We start from the raw sequence: 16942 nt of genomic DNA on the forward strand, positions 1-16942 counted from the left end.
GGCATTTACAGATTCACCGGGCTTGAGGTGGCCGAGCGCAGATGACGCTTTGCTTTTTTTGTGACTGGATGGCCACTGTTTGAATTGAAGTGGCATTTACAGATTCACCAAGGTTGAGATGGCCGAGCGCAAGACGCTTAGCCTAAACCTCGTTTATAAGTAACTAATCTCAAGGGTTGCTATAGGAGTCTCGGCATATTACTTCGTTAGTCACATATCCTTGAATACTAAAAAGTAATTAATTTGAATAATACAATAAAAGTGAAAATTTACGTGGATGAATGGATGTTTGTAACCTAAACTGCTGAACAGATCTTGACGAAATTTGACATACACGTAGAGGTTAGTCTGGAAGAACACATAGGCTACTCACTTTTTCTTTTAATTTCATGTGGACGGAGTCGGGGGTGTAAGCTAGTATTTTATAAATTAGATATTCGTTATTTTTTAATAATTCGATTTTGAAAATGACATTAAATATAGCTTTTGATTAAACATAATGATGTGAAGATATGTTGTGAAGTTAAATTGTTATTATTACTTAAGTAATTACTTAGTTCTTGATGTGTTATAACTTGTGGACCTGTTTTACTCGTATAACCAGATCTGGTTGCTTATCCTGTGCTTGTATTTTATAACGATATATTTTCTATTTAATTACTATAATACTTTTTATATATTTTTTTTGTCTATCGATAACGGTCACTCAAAATATCGATAACAAAAGTATATTTATAAGAACATGATAAATTCTTATAGGCAGTTATTCCTTTTGTACAGGGTGTGTAATTTTACAGTTATGAGATTTTTAAAATTAATATGATATCTGCTTACTCTCTATGTCATAGTTGTTTTACTTTTTTAAATTCTAACAATGATGTTTAAATAAATCTCATTTTATCAGTTCCCGTGCCAAGAATCTAAATAGAAACAGTATTCAAGTTTCTATCGCTTTCTATTGCATCAAATTTTGCAAATATAAAAGAATAAAAATAATTCCCGACCCCCCTGTATACGCTCCAAGACTCCCGCGTTGAGGCAATGTGCCTTCCATATTTAGCAGCCACATGTGTCCAATACAAACATACTGTTACTTACTTATTTTTTAATTGCGTATGTCAAATGCTAAGTTGCCAGTGACATTAAAAAATGCTATTACGTTACTGGCAATTTTTCAAACCTGCCAGTTATTTTTTTTAAACTGAAAAAATATGTTCCATTTTATGTTGTTCCATATTTGAATACTTGTTTTAAACGTGCGAATGAAAAAGCCACTGGCTGGAATAAAACGGTGATGTTTAAATTCACGTCAGGAAGTGTATTATTGAAATATTTTCGTATTTTCATACGCCGTCGTCCGATGGTTAACATCGACTCTTCAATCCATTGCAATACTAAAATGAAAATTTTAACATTTCATAACGATACTGGAGTTTTAAAAATATATCAAGTAAAACGTCATAAAAATGACATCATAAAAGTAAAACGTTAGATAAGTATTTCGTTTAGGGCCTGTCCCACTACTGGCTGATAAAGGCTCAGATAGCTTAAATGACATCACTGTCAGATAATTTAACAAAATCCGATATTTCCATCACATATTTTACACGTAAGATTGTTATCATTTAATTTACATTGTGGGACGGGCCCTTAATCTTACTAATATAAATGCGAAAGTTTGGATGGATTTGTAGTCAAAACTGCTGAACGGATCATAATGAAATTTGGTATAGATGTAGAGGAAAATCTGGAAGAACATATAGCCCACTTATTTTTTTTTTATTCTCTGAATCTAATTAATATTGCCTAGTCTAGGAAACTCTTTAAAATATTACAAATCTTTTAGACAATAAAATATCACAATCGAAGGACGTATTTCAATAGAAATATACCCGTGATAAATCTCAATGAAGCCAATTTCCATACTATTTGTACTAGGAATATCATTATAGCGGGTGTATCGATGCACTTCACCTAATTAGAATTCCGAAGCAGTAGTTTGTTTTGCATTTCCTCGTAGAATTCTCACAATATGGAAGACGGTGAATCATCACTCAATGTACTTTAAAGTTCAATACACCCTTTATAAAGAATAATTTCAAAGAAAGGAATACTAAAATATTTTAAAAAAGTAAAATCGTTACCATTCAATGATAGATTAGATTTAATAATTTATTACTATGACAGAAACTTACAAATTAGTGGGATTTAAAAAATAAAAGAAAAAATATCAAGTCATAGTTTAGTTAAAAAGTTCGGTATATTAATGACATAGATATTTAAAAAAAGAATGCTATCCTTTTATATCAAAGAGTATAAAAAGTTAAAAGATTGCATCCGGCCAGTTATAATTATAGAATATTCGATTTTAGTCAATTTACATTAGTGATAGTAATAAAATTAGCATATTTTTTTTTATTATAAACGTGATCGAGGGATATCTAATTCGCTCCCTGATGCTCGCAGTTTTATCGTTCGTGGAATCTGGCCATATTTAAAGAGGCCATTAGATAATAAAAAAAGTAAGGATCTGTTCGATATTCAATTTTTTAAATTGAAAACGATCGTTGTTCGATATTCAAATAATCCGTTGTTTTTTACAAAGCTTTAATCAGCTTAATGAGGTCTTACTCCGCCTTCTACTTTATTATTTCTGACTATCTTTCGCCCGCAACTCCTTCCGCGTTGAATTATAAAAAACAAAAGTGAGTAGGCTATGTTTTTTCCAGACCATCCTTTATATCTATACCAAATTTCATCGAGATCTGTTCAGCCGTTTTGGCTACTGACTCTAACAAACATCCATCCACCCATTTAAACTTTCGCATTTATAATAGTAATAAGATTGGTAGGATTTGCATTTATTAACGTAATTTGAAGCGTTGGAACAAAACACTCTTATTACTCTCACATCTCTTTCATTCTCTAAAATTTGAGACAACACGTTTATTGATAACTACAATTTTGAAAATCGACTTCAAATTCATTTGTACTACAAAATCAAACGTCAATAAAAAAATCAAATCAACTGGTCAGTGGATTTTGAAATAAAAAAGACGGCAATAGTGTTGCGCCACTTGTCGCGCACATGTCGGATTGGATTCCCACGGACCCAGCACATGGGTCGGTTATTGCGAATGTGTTGGATTTTTATTTATTTATGTTAGCGTTGGCGTTTTTAAATTTCGAATGTTTTTTTTGTTAATCTTCATTTGTTTAGCCAGGTATAATTTAAAATTAGAATATATATTTTTTAAATTACTTCATACTACTCATATAAATGCGAAAGTTTAGATAAATGTTTGTTAGAGTTTGGAGCCTAAACTGCTGAACGTATTTCGATGCAATTTGGTATTAGATGTCGAGGATACTCTAGAATACATAGGCTACTCAGTTTTTATTTCCACATGGACGGAGTCGCGAGCGAAAGTTAGTTTCAAGATCATGATAATTCACATTTTTGTTATACTTTTTCTATTTCTAGTAACCCTATCTTTTTTACATACTATCATAAATTAAATTACACTAAAACGACATTATTACAAGCAATATAGTATGTTTTATTAACATATAAAATTATTACGATACCACTTTATTATCCCATTATTGTATGTAACAGTTATACAAGACTTTATGTGTTTTCAATATTTATAGTTTATGCTCATTATTTTACTATATTTATGTATTTTTCGACCATAATTGTAGTCAAACACCAGTACTAAACTGAGAGCGTCAGTGACTCAGTGGTTTAAGCACTTGACTTGTAATCTACAGGTCTTGGGTTCGAACCCCGCTGTACCAATGTGATTTTTGATTTTTCATATATACATAATTTACCCGACGTTCTTATGGTGAAAGAAACCTGCACATATCGCGGCGAAGAAATTCAAAGATATGTATAAATCAACCAACTCGCACTGGGCCAGCGTGGTTGTCTATGGCCTAATCACCCCTTACTTAGGGTAGGCTCCGAGCCCCTCGGTGGGGAGGTATAGTGAGCTGGTTATGTGATGACCAGTACTAAAACACAACTAGTATACTCGTAACTAGTACGACGAAGGTATTTGGTCCGGTGAAACTTGGACATATAAAATGACAGGATAAGGATCTTGTAGTTCTTTTTACTTTGGTAGGGATCGCTTTTGAGTTATAGTAAGTCAATACAGTATCAATAAGTTAAAACTAACTGTTGCCCGCGACTTTGTTTCAACGCAATCATCATCACACCTGCCTTATCATACTCCCGTAGGGTCGGCGCCCTGAGTTTTCGTCCTCCAAATAACTATCATCCGTCATCTCAGTGATCACTCCCTTCTTGATTATGTCACCTTTCACGCAATCCATCCATCTCTTTCTAGGTCTACCTCCACATTCATAACTAATGTCCTTCTTGTTACATGCGATTCATCCCTTCTCATAACATGCCCATACCACGCTAACCTTTTACTCCTTATTTTCGTGTCAACGCAATATTAAAATAAAAAGTAGCTTATATCTATGCCAGCTACACTTCAGTGAAAGTACGGTCGAAATCGGCCCAGCCGAAATCCGCAGACAGAAAGACAGACAAATTTTTTTTAAATGCAATTTTCGTTCAGACACGACTTGCGGACAGACAGACAAAAAAATGCATTTGGCGTTGTTATCAACACAAATACATCTTCTCGAAATCTGGAATTTATCTTATGATATTACAGACACTCCAATTTTATTATACGTATAGATAAATTTAAGACGAATTGAATGTCAAAAAAAATGTAATTTAACTATCAATATTTAGGCTTTTATGGTTTGTATAAGATTCTCCCCTCTTATACAAAAACATCCTCCTCTATACCTAACAAAGCTGTTTATAACATTGTCCCCGTAGAAACGAGCGTCGGAATATAGGCAATAATGTAAATATAAAATTCCTATAATATTTATCTATTAAGATTCTTTTAACATAAACAAACTTATAACAATATATGGGAACTAAAGAAAAATCTAAAGAATCTCATTTCCTTAGAAAAATTTAATCCAAACAATCTTAAGGAATTGTCCTAACAGTTTGTACAAACAATATTCTAAAATGTAAGCAACAAAAGGTTGGAGCACACGAACAGACAAAATAATTGCCCCACACAAACAATGTTACTCCTACATCTAGCTGTATTTGTATGGCCCAAGTTGAAAACTTTGCGTATTACGAAATAAGAAACTGTCGAAAGGTATTTCATGCTTGTAAGGCAATTTCTTTAAAGCCTTCTGTAACTTAGTTAGTTTTTACTGAAAATACTTTGACGATTGAGTTATCATTCGATTTTTATTATTCTCCTAAATGTCATAAGCATAGACAAGCAGGTTTTTTTTAGTAATTTTTCATTTTAATTTTTATATTCGGGATACAAATTTATGGACATATCCATAAGTAATTTCTTTGTATTAAGTTTTAAGAGAAATTACGCAATAAAAAAAATAATTCAATTTCTTTTCACTTGTACCACACGCGACACCCAAATAGGCTTAGCGTGGGTTAAAAAGATAGTATGTGGCAATCTCGATTCAAGTTTTTTAAGAAATACTTAATGACTTCTCACCGAGTGGGCTTATTCTATGAGATCATTAGATACGTCTAGCTTCCATATTTCAAATTTCGAACCTAGACTGAACGGCGGTTTTAAATATTCAAATTAATTCTAATCGATAGTTTGAATTTGGAATTCATTATGACCAGATGGTAGCAAGCCGGTTTTTAATAAAAATAAAAATGAGATAGTGTTGGTTTTGTATTATTTTCGGCCAGTGATCAAACTTTAATAGTTAAGTTATAGTTTAAAAACTAACCAAAGATATGTTATAAAAAATCCACGAAGTAATTTAATATTGTAGTATAACTGGCTTTTAAACTGCGACATAATTACTTCGAAACCCTTTATATCCCGTAACAAAACATTATCATCCCAAAATATCATTAAAAAGGGAGTTAGTAAATTTTTTTTTATTTATTTCGCGACCGTATTTACGACTCAGTTGGGAAAAGGGAATTATGCGTCAATTTTACAACGTGCTCGTAACGCAACGTTTTTTTCATCAACGAATTTAATATGTCGTTATAATTTAACGACGCCAGTTTCTGTCCTAAAAAAACGTTTTTTTTCCCTTCGACATTTTTTGTTTACTTCGACTAGATCAACTTTAACAAGCTAACTCGTTTTTCTTTTTTGTTGTTTATAGCTTGTGTCCGTTTTGAATTTCGAATTAGGGATATAAAATAACAAAATATCTGTAGTAAATTGACACTGGCTGGAAATACTCGTGTCCGTTACAAAAGCGGAATTTAAGCTTCAAAAACAAAAAAAAATATAAACTTTTCATGCATATACAAAAAATTTTATTTCATAATTAAATTTAATTTTCTTTACCCAATTTCACTCCGAACCTTTTACTAAAGACTAGCTGTTCCCGTGCGGCTTCATCCGCATGAAATTGTGAAAATTTTATTTTGTTGTTTACTTTTGTCAAATTATCAATAGCAAATGTAAAAATGACATGACATGACAAACCTTGACAGTCTTGCTTCCTTGATGTTGGCAGCAACTTATGGTCCCTTTCCCATTAGTGTTTTTATCCAAAATATTTGCCCCTAAGTTTAACGGCGTGAAAATACATAGCCTAAAGCATGACGTAAGTGTAGGGCTTTTTATTCAAAAATATGGTGTAATAGCTGACATCTTAGGCAACAAAGAAGTGTGTGTTTACGCTTTATTATAATAAGTATAGATAGATAGTATAGATTTATGAAATCGTTCACGCTATTAAAATTTTCATTTAACATTCCAAGACAATATAAATTGAAGGTAGGATAAAAACTATTACTTAAATATGTAGGTACATTAAAATTACTTGCAAACGTGCTATACTAGTTTAACAGGCTTCGTTCTTGCCAGAATGTGGTGTGTGTGGAATTTTTAAACATTTCTAAAGAACACTATAAATAGCTTTGTATTAAGTTTCTCGTCTCGTTAGTATTGATTTTGTTCAATTGTTTTACTTACATATTGTTGTACCATTTTTGCCAAAATGAAAGAAATGACGTCATACACGCCTTAACTATATTATCGCACAACTGCTGTGCGATTGTCGTTTGTTTCGCAATTCAACTGTTTAGTTGCAAACTAAAAATCAAGTAGTCTGCGCACCTCTATATAAGATGATATAAATCAAAGCGAGACTAAACAGTTGTGCGATATTTTAGTCAAAAGACAGAAACATCAAAATCATTAAAAACTACATGATTAACATTGTTTCTCTTTACAGATGGCCCGGACTTTGAAATCAACGTGTTGGTGATTTTATTGAAGTACACTTGATAGCAAAAAAACTGGGACGAGTGACTTCAGTGATGTGCGGATAGTGTTTAGTGACAATGTGGAGGTGATTATTGACAGTCGTTGACGTTATGTGCAGTGAGTGTTCAAGTCATCATGTGTGCCAAAGTGTCAAAATTGTTCGTCACTATATGTGGTAAGTTAAATTAAACTGTAAACTTTAGTATATAAGGTCCATTATAACACGCCTATTTTTGGTTTATATGCTTTAAATGCAATAAAAATTTAATAAATTAACAAGGTGGCAATACCCAATTCATTAATAAAAGGTGAGCATGTATGATTTATGAAATAAAATGAAAAAATTCTTCAATATTCTAAACATTACGAAAACTATTGAAATTTTTTATAAAAATCTAACATTGACCTTAACTTGCGGTCAAAGTTTATAAACAAAAAAAATCAACAGAACACGAATATTTACGGCAACAAATAAAAAACTTGCTAATTCCATTTCTTTTTGTTGCTTCAATACGTTTGCTAATAAAGTCAATAAGCAGCAACCTCGGTTTTGTAAACACAAATAAATAAAAAAACTCCACGCGTACAATCGCAAATATTTTAATATAACAAAAGGCACTCGTAAATGAAGGGGCGATATTTATTAGTACTGATTTAAATTTAATTAAAAGCAGCGACCTACTTCAGTCGCTCAAGTATCGTGCCCTTTTTTATGCAATCGAGTGTACTTTCTAATTTGTATGTTACTTATAGAACAATTGTTTATTGAATTTGAAAAATCTTAAAATAATAAGCCCATTGTTTATGTTATTACGAAGTCAAATTTTTAAACTATGTAATATTTAATTGAAAACAATGACATTTTAATTCGGTTAATTTATTTTAAATTTATATTTATTTATGTCAAAGTAAATGATTTGAAAATCGTCATTACATTTCGATTAGTATTGTTAGCAAAAAGCTATTAAAACATTTAAAAACAAAAGCTTATCGAAGCGTATCAGTACCATGTAATCCCAAAAGAAACCCCTTGAAATTACTGAATTCCTGAAGCCTTGTTTAACGGAATTAATTTAATATTTTAACGGATGAAAAGTTGAAATTCCCTTACAATAGAGTTTGGGCGGGCGATAATTCCGCCCTAACTTAGAGCGGGTGGAGGCCAGTTTTAATTACAAGACCTTAATTGCTCGACCCTTTTTCTAATCATCAAATTGGTTTTAACAACAAACTTTTATGCATCTAATGGGATTTCACCCCTCTTACTTAATACAAGCTGAAAAAACAATAAACAAACACAAAAAAATCTATAGATATACACACTGTAAATTGTCACATATGAAATTGTAATTCTACAAACGATTCAACTCATTTTAAACTAATTTCATCATCAACTTGTCCTTAATATTTGCTGCTCTTCCATACATCTCTATCAGCCGTCATATCTGAATCCACTACCTTCTTAGGCATATCCTCTTTCACACAATCCATACTTTCTTCTGCCTCACACATTCAATCTTAACACTTTCTGGTTTATGTCCCCATCTCGTCGCATAACATGTCCATACCACGCAATTTCAAACCAATTTACATCAATTAAATGATTCTCTTTTAAGATTATTTTCGACTATTCTTTGGACACGAGGATTACTTTTTTCCGTATATAAAACTCCTGCAGTCTTTCAAGTTAGAAGCTACAGTTCATCTTTCTTTCCCAAGTTATTCTGCAACTGAATCGTACCAACTGATTACAACTGATTGAATAGCCCCCTACTAACAAATCAGTCTAGAAACTTCTCAAGACTGCACTTCTAGATAGTTCAGAGTATTGAACCGTGAGAAATCGCACATCAATAAGACAGAGGCTGGGAAATGTAGTGCTAGACATAAGGTAGCAAAAAACATTTCGCATTGTACACCTTTGACTAAACTATCGCACAACTGTTGTGCCATTGTAGATTGTCGATTGTTTCGCCGCCAATTCATCTAGTTGCAGAACTAAAAATCAAGTGTGCGCACCTTCATATATGCTCGTACGAATCAAAGCAAGACTAAACAGTGCGATAGTATAGTTTCAGATGTGCGAACGCTCTCTTTTGTCTTCTGGTAATCTTTTTTTACGTTTTCTTGGAAGATGAAAGTGTCACCAACATATATTAACTAGTAATTGTATGGTTGTTGGTTTCATTTTTAACTACTTTACTCGTAAGTTAATTCTTTTAAAGTCTTGGGTATCTAACTAAAATTATAAATACGTTTAGATGGATGTTTGTTTGTAGCCTAAACTGTTGAACTGATCTCGATAAGATTTTACTTTTATTTTTTTTCTTAATTTCACATGGACGGACTTGTGGTAAAAGCTAATCTTACTTCTTAGACTTTGTAGCCTAAACGACTGAATGGATTTGGCTGAAATTTGGCATAGACGTAAAACATAGTCTGGAAGAACAAATAGGCTACTCACTTTTGTTTTTTTTTTAATTTCACCCGCACGTAGTTATGGAAAAAGCTAGTAATTTAAAAATAAATTGGCCGTCGCCTAGTTCTTGATACCGGATGCGGATTTATAAAATTGGTTACTAATTTATGTCAGTATTATGATGACTAAAAGCTATCTAAATGTTTTACCTAATTGAGTTCTATTGAAGGTCTACCTTTATGACTTGGTCATATCTAATACGCCCTTCACTGCAACTAATTATGGTTTACAATATCTTTGTTTTACTATTGTTATTAATTTTAATAAGTTTTTTGGACGTTAGTTATAAGTGTGGGACACCGGTAGAGGTAGACATAGAAAGAGATGGATTACGTTAAAGGTGACATGATCAAGGGAGTGATGACTGAGATGACGTATGATAGTTATTTGGAGGACGCAATCCCGGTGCGCCGAGACTACGGGAGTAAGATAAGGGTTGATAATTTTTTACCAAAAAGGTTATGTTTTTAAAAATCTTCAGTGAAGGTCTAGATGATTCTGACAATATTTTTTATCATGAACATGATTTTATTCTGTAATATTTAGCTATCCATATTCCTAAAGTCGCCTAAACCTATCATTTTTTTTCACTTAAGAATAGCAGCATTTCTTCATCTCGTATTTCCTCGATCTAATCAATGCTTTCAACTATACATTGCCGGATTTGTATAACGTAGCTAATGTATTTCCCATACGAAACTTTCAATGTATACCTCTTCTAACAATTATGAAGATGTAATATCTCAGCGTTCAATCATGCTCAAAACAAACACCGGATTCGCGTTGAGCTTATCTATCACTTGTGTCTAATTCGTATTAATGCATTATATACCATTCTAAGCACAGTTACCCTTACTATCAAAACTTATCTCGATCATACCAGCGATCTCGATTATACCGGTTGTCTAATCAAGATCGACCAGAACCAATATTGTTCAAAATTAATAATAAAAATTCTATGATATGAAATTAACAGTTTTATGAAATTTAAAGTCATATTTGGTAACTTAAATATTATATCCGCAGAAATCTACGTCGTACAAAAAGTTAGATTATTTCGTTAAAATACGACTGTTATTTTAAATAATTCTCAAAAAGTTAATCAATAAATATAAGTATAGTTTAAACTGTTATCTGTTAAAGCGACCAAACTTGTTATCATAAATTAACACTTGTCTTATAAAATTAATTCTTACTCACTCGAAGATTACCTCAACGATATCTCATAGTAGGGGTCACTATCTGTCATTCCACCGTCAACCCTAATTGATAGCATCATTTTTCCTTCTATTATTAATAGCCTCATTTTCCCCGTTTAATAAGACCCCTGGGAATATTAAGGGAACACAATTCTTCGTCACGGGTTAAGCCCAATGGGATTGGGTGAAATTAATTTTGTTTCTTTTTTTATTCAACACTAGATATTTATTACACTTGAGTTACCCGCGACTTTTTGCGCGGATTTAAAAAAAGTGGCTGATGTACTCTTCCTGACTATCCTCTATATTTAAGACAAATTTTATAACTATCTATTCAGCCGTTTTGGCAGATAAACCCGTAACAAACATCCATCCATCTTCACTTTTGTTTGTAGCCTAAACTACTGAACGAATCTCGATGTATTTTGTCATAGATGTAGAGGATAGTCTGGTAGAACACATAGGCTATTTACTTTTGTTTTGTTTGTTAAATTCCATGACGTAGTCGCGGACGAAAACTAGTTTATTAATACAAACTGAATACAGATCCGGCAAAAGTACCAAGGTAGTTCGAATTAGAGGTAAAGGTAGACCGGGTCCAATCTAGGTCCCAATCGTATCCTGTTAGGTTATTGTTGAAGTCTTGTTAGCTAAGTTATTGTAACTTCGATACTTAATCGAGTTTCGAATTACTGAACCGTATTATTACATAATAGGGTTAATACTGATTAGATACAGCCTTAGAAAATGCCTTCGTGTTAGATAATGTATTAGGAATTTCGTGGAGTCAAAGGCGAAATCCATTCAACTTTATGCGTATGAAAGTTTTAATTTTACAGTTTATTAGTTAAGTTTCTTAATTAAAATTTATCTTTGTAAAGTCTAGTTAGTTAATATTTATTATATTATGAAAATGGATTAAATAGGATCAAAGAGAACGCGGTCAAACTATTATACTCTTACTATTATTATAATTGGGAACGATTGGTTGGACGGATGGATATTTGTTACTTAACCCGCTTAACTGATATGGAGGAAATGTTTTTTTTATTTCCATCGCATAGTCTCAGGCGAAAACTAGTCTATACTATTATGAATAATAGGAGTGATTTGTATTTTTGTATGTATTGAAATAAACTACAGGGCCGATTTTAAAAAATCTTTCTCCATTAAAAAGCTACGTTGTCAGTGAGTAACATAGACTATGTTTTATATTATTTTTTAATTTCACGCGGACGGAGTCGCGGGCGAAAGCTAGTAAAGCGAAAGTTTGTATAGATGGGGGAAATACCGTGGCATTTACCCTACGGGAGGATAAGGATGGTCAGATGATGATGATGAGATGATGTTCTCTAACCTAGTGTTATCCTTACAGCCTTCGTTTCATTTCCTTGTAACAATTCTCCACAATATTACTGGAATCAGCTATAATTTCCATGTCGTCTTGCAGACTGAAGTATCTTAAAATTTATTACTGCTACCGCATTATTGCTAATAAAATTCTTTGCCGTAAAATATTTCCTTGCATTTTAAAGTAATGTTTTTAAAAAATCTCCATCCAGTCTTTGATATCGTAGAATGTCAAGATAATTGACTTAAATAAAACTTTCCTCAGGACTAAATACTCGAAAAAGTTCCTCGTTTCGGATATATAAACTTCACTTGGATGTTTTGCTGAGTTTTTTCTTCGTCACCAGTCCGAAAAGTTTACGGTCTCCTTCGAGTTCAGAGCTTTCTTTGTTAGAAGTATTTTGGGGCGTTTTATCGAAATCCGAGGACATTGCTTCCCTGTTGGTAGACGCGCAATTTCTCATAATTAACTTTCAAAGTTATCCAGACTGCTTTTAAAATCTGAGATCTTTAATGAAATTATTTTTTTCGTTTTACTCTTTAGAAGAAATCAATCTAATTGCTCTAAATCATACTAATATTATAAATGCGAAAGTTTAGATGGATTGATGTTTGTTAGAGTTTGTAGCCTAAACTGCTGAACGGGTGTGCATACAATTTGGCATAGATGTAGAACATAAAGAACACATAGGCTACTTACCTTTGTTTTTTTTTTAAAATCCAAGCGGACTAAGTCGCGGGCGAAAGCTATTGTATATCTATAACTAACAGGATTAAATCAATCAAATTATAGCTTATAATTAACTATACTAATATAATAAAGCATAAACACACACGGATTTAAATAATTCTTATTTTTTTTAATAAAAAGCCCTACACTTATGGCCTCCACCGCTGGCTGATAGCGGCTCAGATTGCTTAAAAATTACGTGACTGTCAGATAAGGTAACAAAAATCGATATTTCCATTACATATTTTACACGTTAGATTGTTATCAGATAATGTGAAATTTGGTGGCACGGGCCCTTAGTTTAGTTTAATCCACGTGTGTGCATTCTAACTGTCAATTGTTTCAAAGTTAAGACTGCATAGTTTTAAATAATCAGTTCGATTTTTCAGTTTAAATCTGGCTTTAACAGTATTGTTATCCAAAATTAAAAGGTTTACAATAAAACTTTTCTAATTGCCGTTACATCTTTCGTTCGAATTACAAAATAGAAACAATAAAATTGTCGTAATCCAACACTGGCCGCTAATAAAATTTCTAATAACTTTCTATTTAACTTCCCAACGACGCTTTGACCACAACTAAGCGTTCTAAATTCAAAAGCAATAAGCGGTTATCCCGATCCCGTTTGTAACTATCGACGCTGACTTCGCTTCACTAAACTTCGACTTGCGTTCCAATTTCAACTGTAACTCTAATAAAAATAAAGCTCAAATTCCATTGATAGTACACTTACATGTGTGGGTGATTTAACAATTTTCTATACTTATATTGTCATGTGTGTTTGCGTGTGTGTGACTTGTCATTTAATTACCGGTTTGTTGTCGCGTCTTGCAACTTCTATTAGATTTACGATTAAACACTGATTCCCTACAATTTATTAGTACTAGTTTGATTTATTTATGACTAATAATAAAAAAAAAAAATCTTGATATATTAGCCATTATCTAACGAAACATTAGTATATAGGCTGTTCATATAACAATCTGTATAAATAAATAATCTAATTTAGCAGATTTAGCGAATTCACTAAGGAAAATTGAATTAGACAGGACCTACAGATACTAATCTAGACATCTAGTTATGTTGGGGGATGCTCCCCCCTTAGGGAGTCGAAAAATGTAAAATAGACAAATTGAATTTGAATGAAACCATTTTACGTCAGCTAGCCTAGATCATCGCCTGGCGACGCTCATGGATCTAGAAGTAATTAAATTATATGTCCGATATCGTAAAAAATAAGAAAAAATAATTAACAAAAACATAGTATAGTAAAGTGATAGAAGCGCTGCTGTTTTTAATTCTGTCAGGGAATTTTTAAAACCTAAATGAACATAGAAAATTGCATGAAAAACAAAACACGACAGCTGCAGTACGAAAAGGACCTCGTGACACTTTTTTTGACATTAACAATGGTTGTTAGAACACTGTCATAATTTACTTAGACTTACGCACACCGGGTCTATTAACTTTGTCCGTCTATAAAAAAATGCAACCAGCATTAACAAAACTCGCAACATTATATCGGCCCAGTTCTCTCTTCGAAATCTACGCATACAAGACAATATAAATGTGAATTAAGTCTAGATTCAGACAGTAAATACTAACCCTAAGGACAAACATGGACATTTGTTAAGGCTCGGTGCACTGCGGCAATTGTACTAACAAATACGCTTGGGCTAATTCAAGCGCTAGAGCTCGCGTTTGCTAGTGTGAACTGCGCTTTATCTTGTGGTACAAGTTAAAAGATTTTTGAGGGCTAATTTTATTCATTTAATTGTACTAATTTTATAAATGCGAAAGTTCAGATGGATGGATGTTAGAGTTTGAAGCCTTAACTGCTGAACGGATGTCGATGAAATTTGACATACGTAGATGTAGAAAGTCTGTAAGAATATATAGCCTACCTGCCATTTTTTATATTCTACGCCTAAAAACTCGCGGTCGAAAGCTAGAAATACTATTTGAACATAAAAGCTTGTAATAATAAATTAAACAAAAAAAACCTGAGACTACAAGTCTTAACCTTTTGTCACAACAAACTCTAAAACTACACTTTAAAAACTACCTCTAACCAGAAATATACATTTTCATGTTGTCCTCTCACTTACGTAGGTTTGGGTTGGTTGGTGTCCACCTGACACCAGATTACGCAAGCTGTACCACACTGTATAGGAGCGTTCACCTTTCAAGTGACAGTCGCGTCGCCATATAAGTGTCACTTGTCACCCACTCGCTGATAATATTAGCCTCCAATGAACCGAGTCCTTTGTCTTCTGACAAATTATATTGCGTTATAATTTTTTGTATTCACTTTAATACAGCGAACGCGTAACTTTTCTATAATACTACGTATGCCAGAAGGCTTCAGTGGAGCTTCCTGAAATTTGGCATAGATCAACTTAGTCTGGAAGAACACATAGGCTACAAATAAGATATAAGTTACATAGTTTACATAACTAATAAAGCTAAAATTAATTCGAATGGTTGATTAGTTAATAAGGCGTATGAATAAGTAATTCAATTTGAATTAATAGTTAATTGGGTACAGCGCCATCTATCGGGAGCCAATTCAATGTGTTCAGATTTTTTTGTTTCATATGCCATATTTTTAAGTTGAATTTTATTTAAACAAATAACTAACGTATTTCATTTTCTTTTGTTTCAGTCCTAGCGAGCGCGTGCGCCTTTCAGCAACAGTACTTCCGGGTTGTGCCGCGAAGCCTTCGGGTTCAGGAAGGCGCGGAAGCTGTTTTAGAGTGTGCTGTCGCTAACTTAGCCGGTCAGGTGCAATGGGCCAAGGATGGATTTGCACTCGGTAAGTGATTTAGTTTAATCACATTAGACATAGATTAATGAAGATGTAGACACGTCAATTAATATTAAACACAATAATACAAGAGAAACGTGTAATGTTTCTAATTCTCACTACATTACTTTAGACATATCAGTAGATATACGGTGAAATAGAAAATTCAAATGCGGTTTGTAAAGAACTACAAAATAGTTTTGTTGGGCAAAACTCTGCAATTGGTTGAAACCGTCGGAGTTTGTTGAAAAGCAAACAGTTACTCTCTAGATACAAATAACTAAAATTCGTACGTTAGTTTGATTATTTTACATTTGTTATTCAAATTAGTACAGAAGTCATAGACTAGTATAAACACGGCAAATAGCACCAGTATTCAAATTAGAAAGGTAAAGAGCGAACACATTACCTCTACCCAACAAGCTAAACGCTTATCGTACTGTAGTGTTAAAGAAATTACGCTACTCTGTGATATATTTCTAAGTGTATCCTGCTCGAGGGACCAATGTGATACGCGCTTAAGGAGAAACGAGATATAATTTGATACTCTCGTTGTTTAGGGTATAATCTTTGCGTAATTTTCTTGTTACGTAACGAAATTTTACTTTGCCGCCTGCAAATTCTGATGTTAGCGCGTAGATTAAATAATACGCCCGTCAACAGTTGAGAACGGGATGAATTTCGTTGATATTACGCGCCTTGATATTTTGAATAGCAATGGCCCGATGTATTAGAAATGTAAGGAAATATTATACAGTTGGGATGTCTATTCATTTCTACTGTTTGCGCGAAGGAATATTTTGTTTTGTGCTGCGCACTATTATAGATTTTTTTATGATTCGTGTACTATTGTGAGTTAGTGATTACCGTAAAAACGTCCTAATATATTCCTTAGTACAATCTTAGAGTTTCCTAATATTTTCACTATTTAAACAAATAAAAACACACGAAAACTAGAAAAAGCTTATAGAATTTATCCAGTTAAATAAATTTAAAGTAGAATTCATTGCAAAATGTTTAGGCAACAGCTTTAAAATCTGAAATTAA

The 16942-nt window shown here is 32.8% G+C and overlaps 1 protein-coding gene across 1 annotated transcript in view; it reads left to right on the forward strand.

The window, feature by feature from the left end:
- LOC106108688 (nephrin) overlaps window positions 1-16942 on the forward strand; it is a 196369-nt gene that overhangs the window by 4204 nt on the left and 175223 nt on the right. Inside the window, exons 2-3 of the mRNA XM_013289946.1 lie at window positions 7300-7506; window positions 15755-15904. Coding sequence (XP_013145400.1) covers window positions 7467-7506; window positions 15755-15904 — 190 coding nt within the window. The 5' untranslated portion in view covers window positions 7300-7466. The remainder of the gene's footprint in view (window positions 1-7299; window positions 7507-15754; window positions 15905-16942) is intronic.

Source organism: Papilio polytes, unplaced genomic scaffold (genome assembly GCF_000836215.1).
Source record: "Papilio polytes unplaced genomic scaffold, Ppol_1.0 DF821400.1, whole genome shotgun sequence".
NCBI classification, from domain to species: Eukaryota; Metazoa; Arthropoda; class Insecta; order Lepidoptera; family Papilionidae; genus Papilio; species Papilio polytes.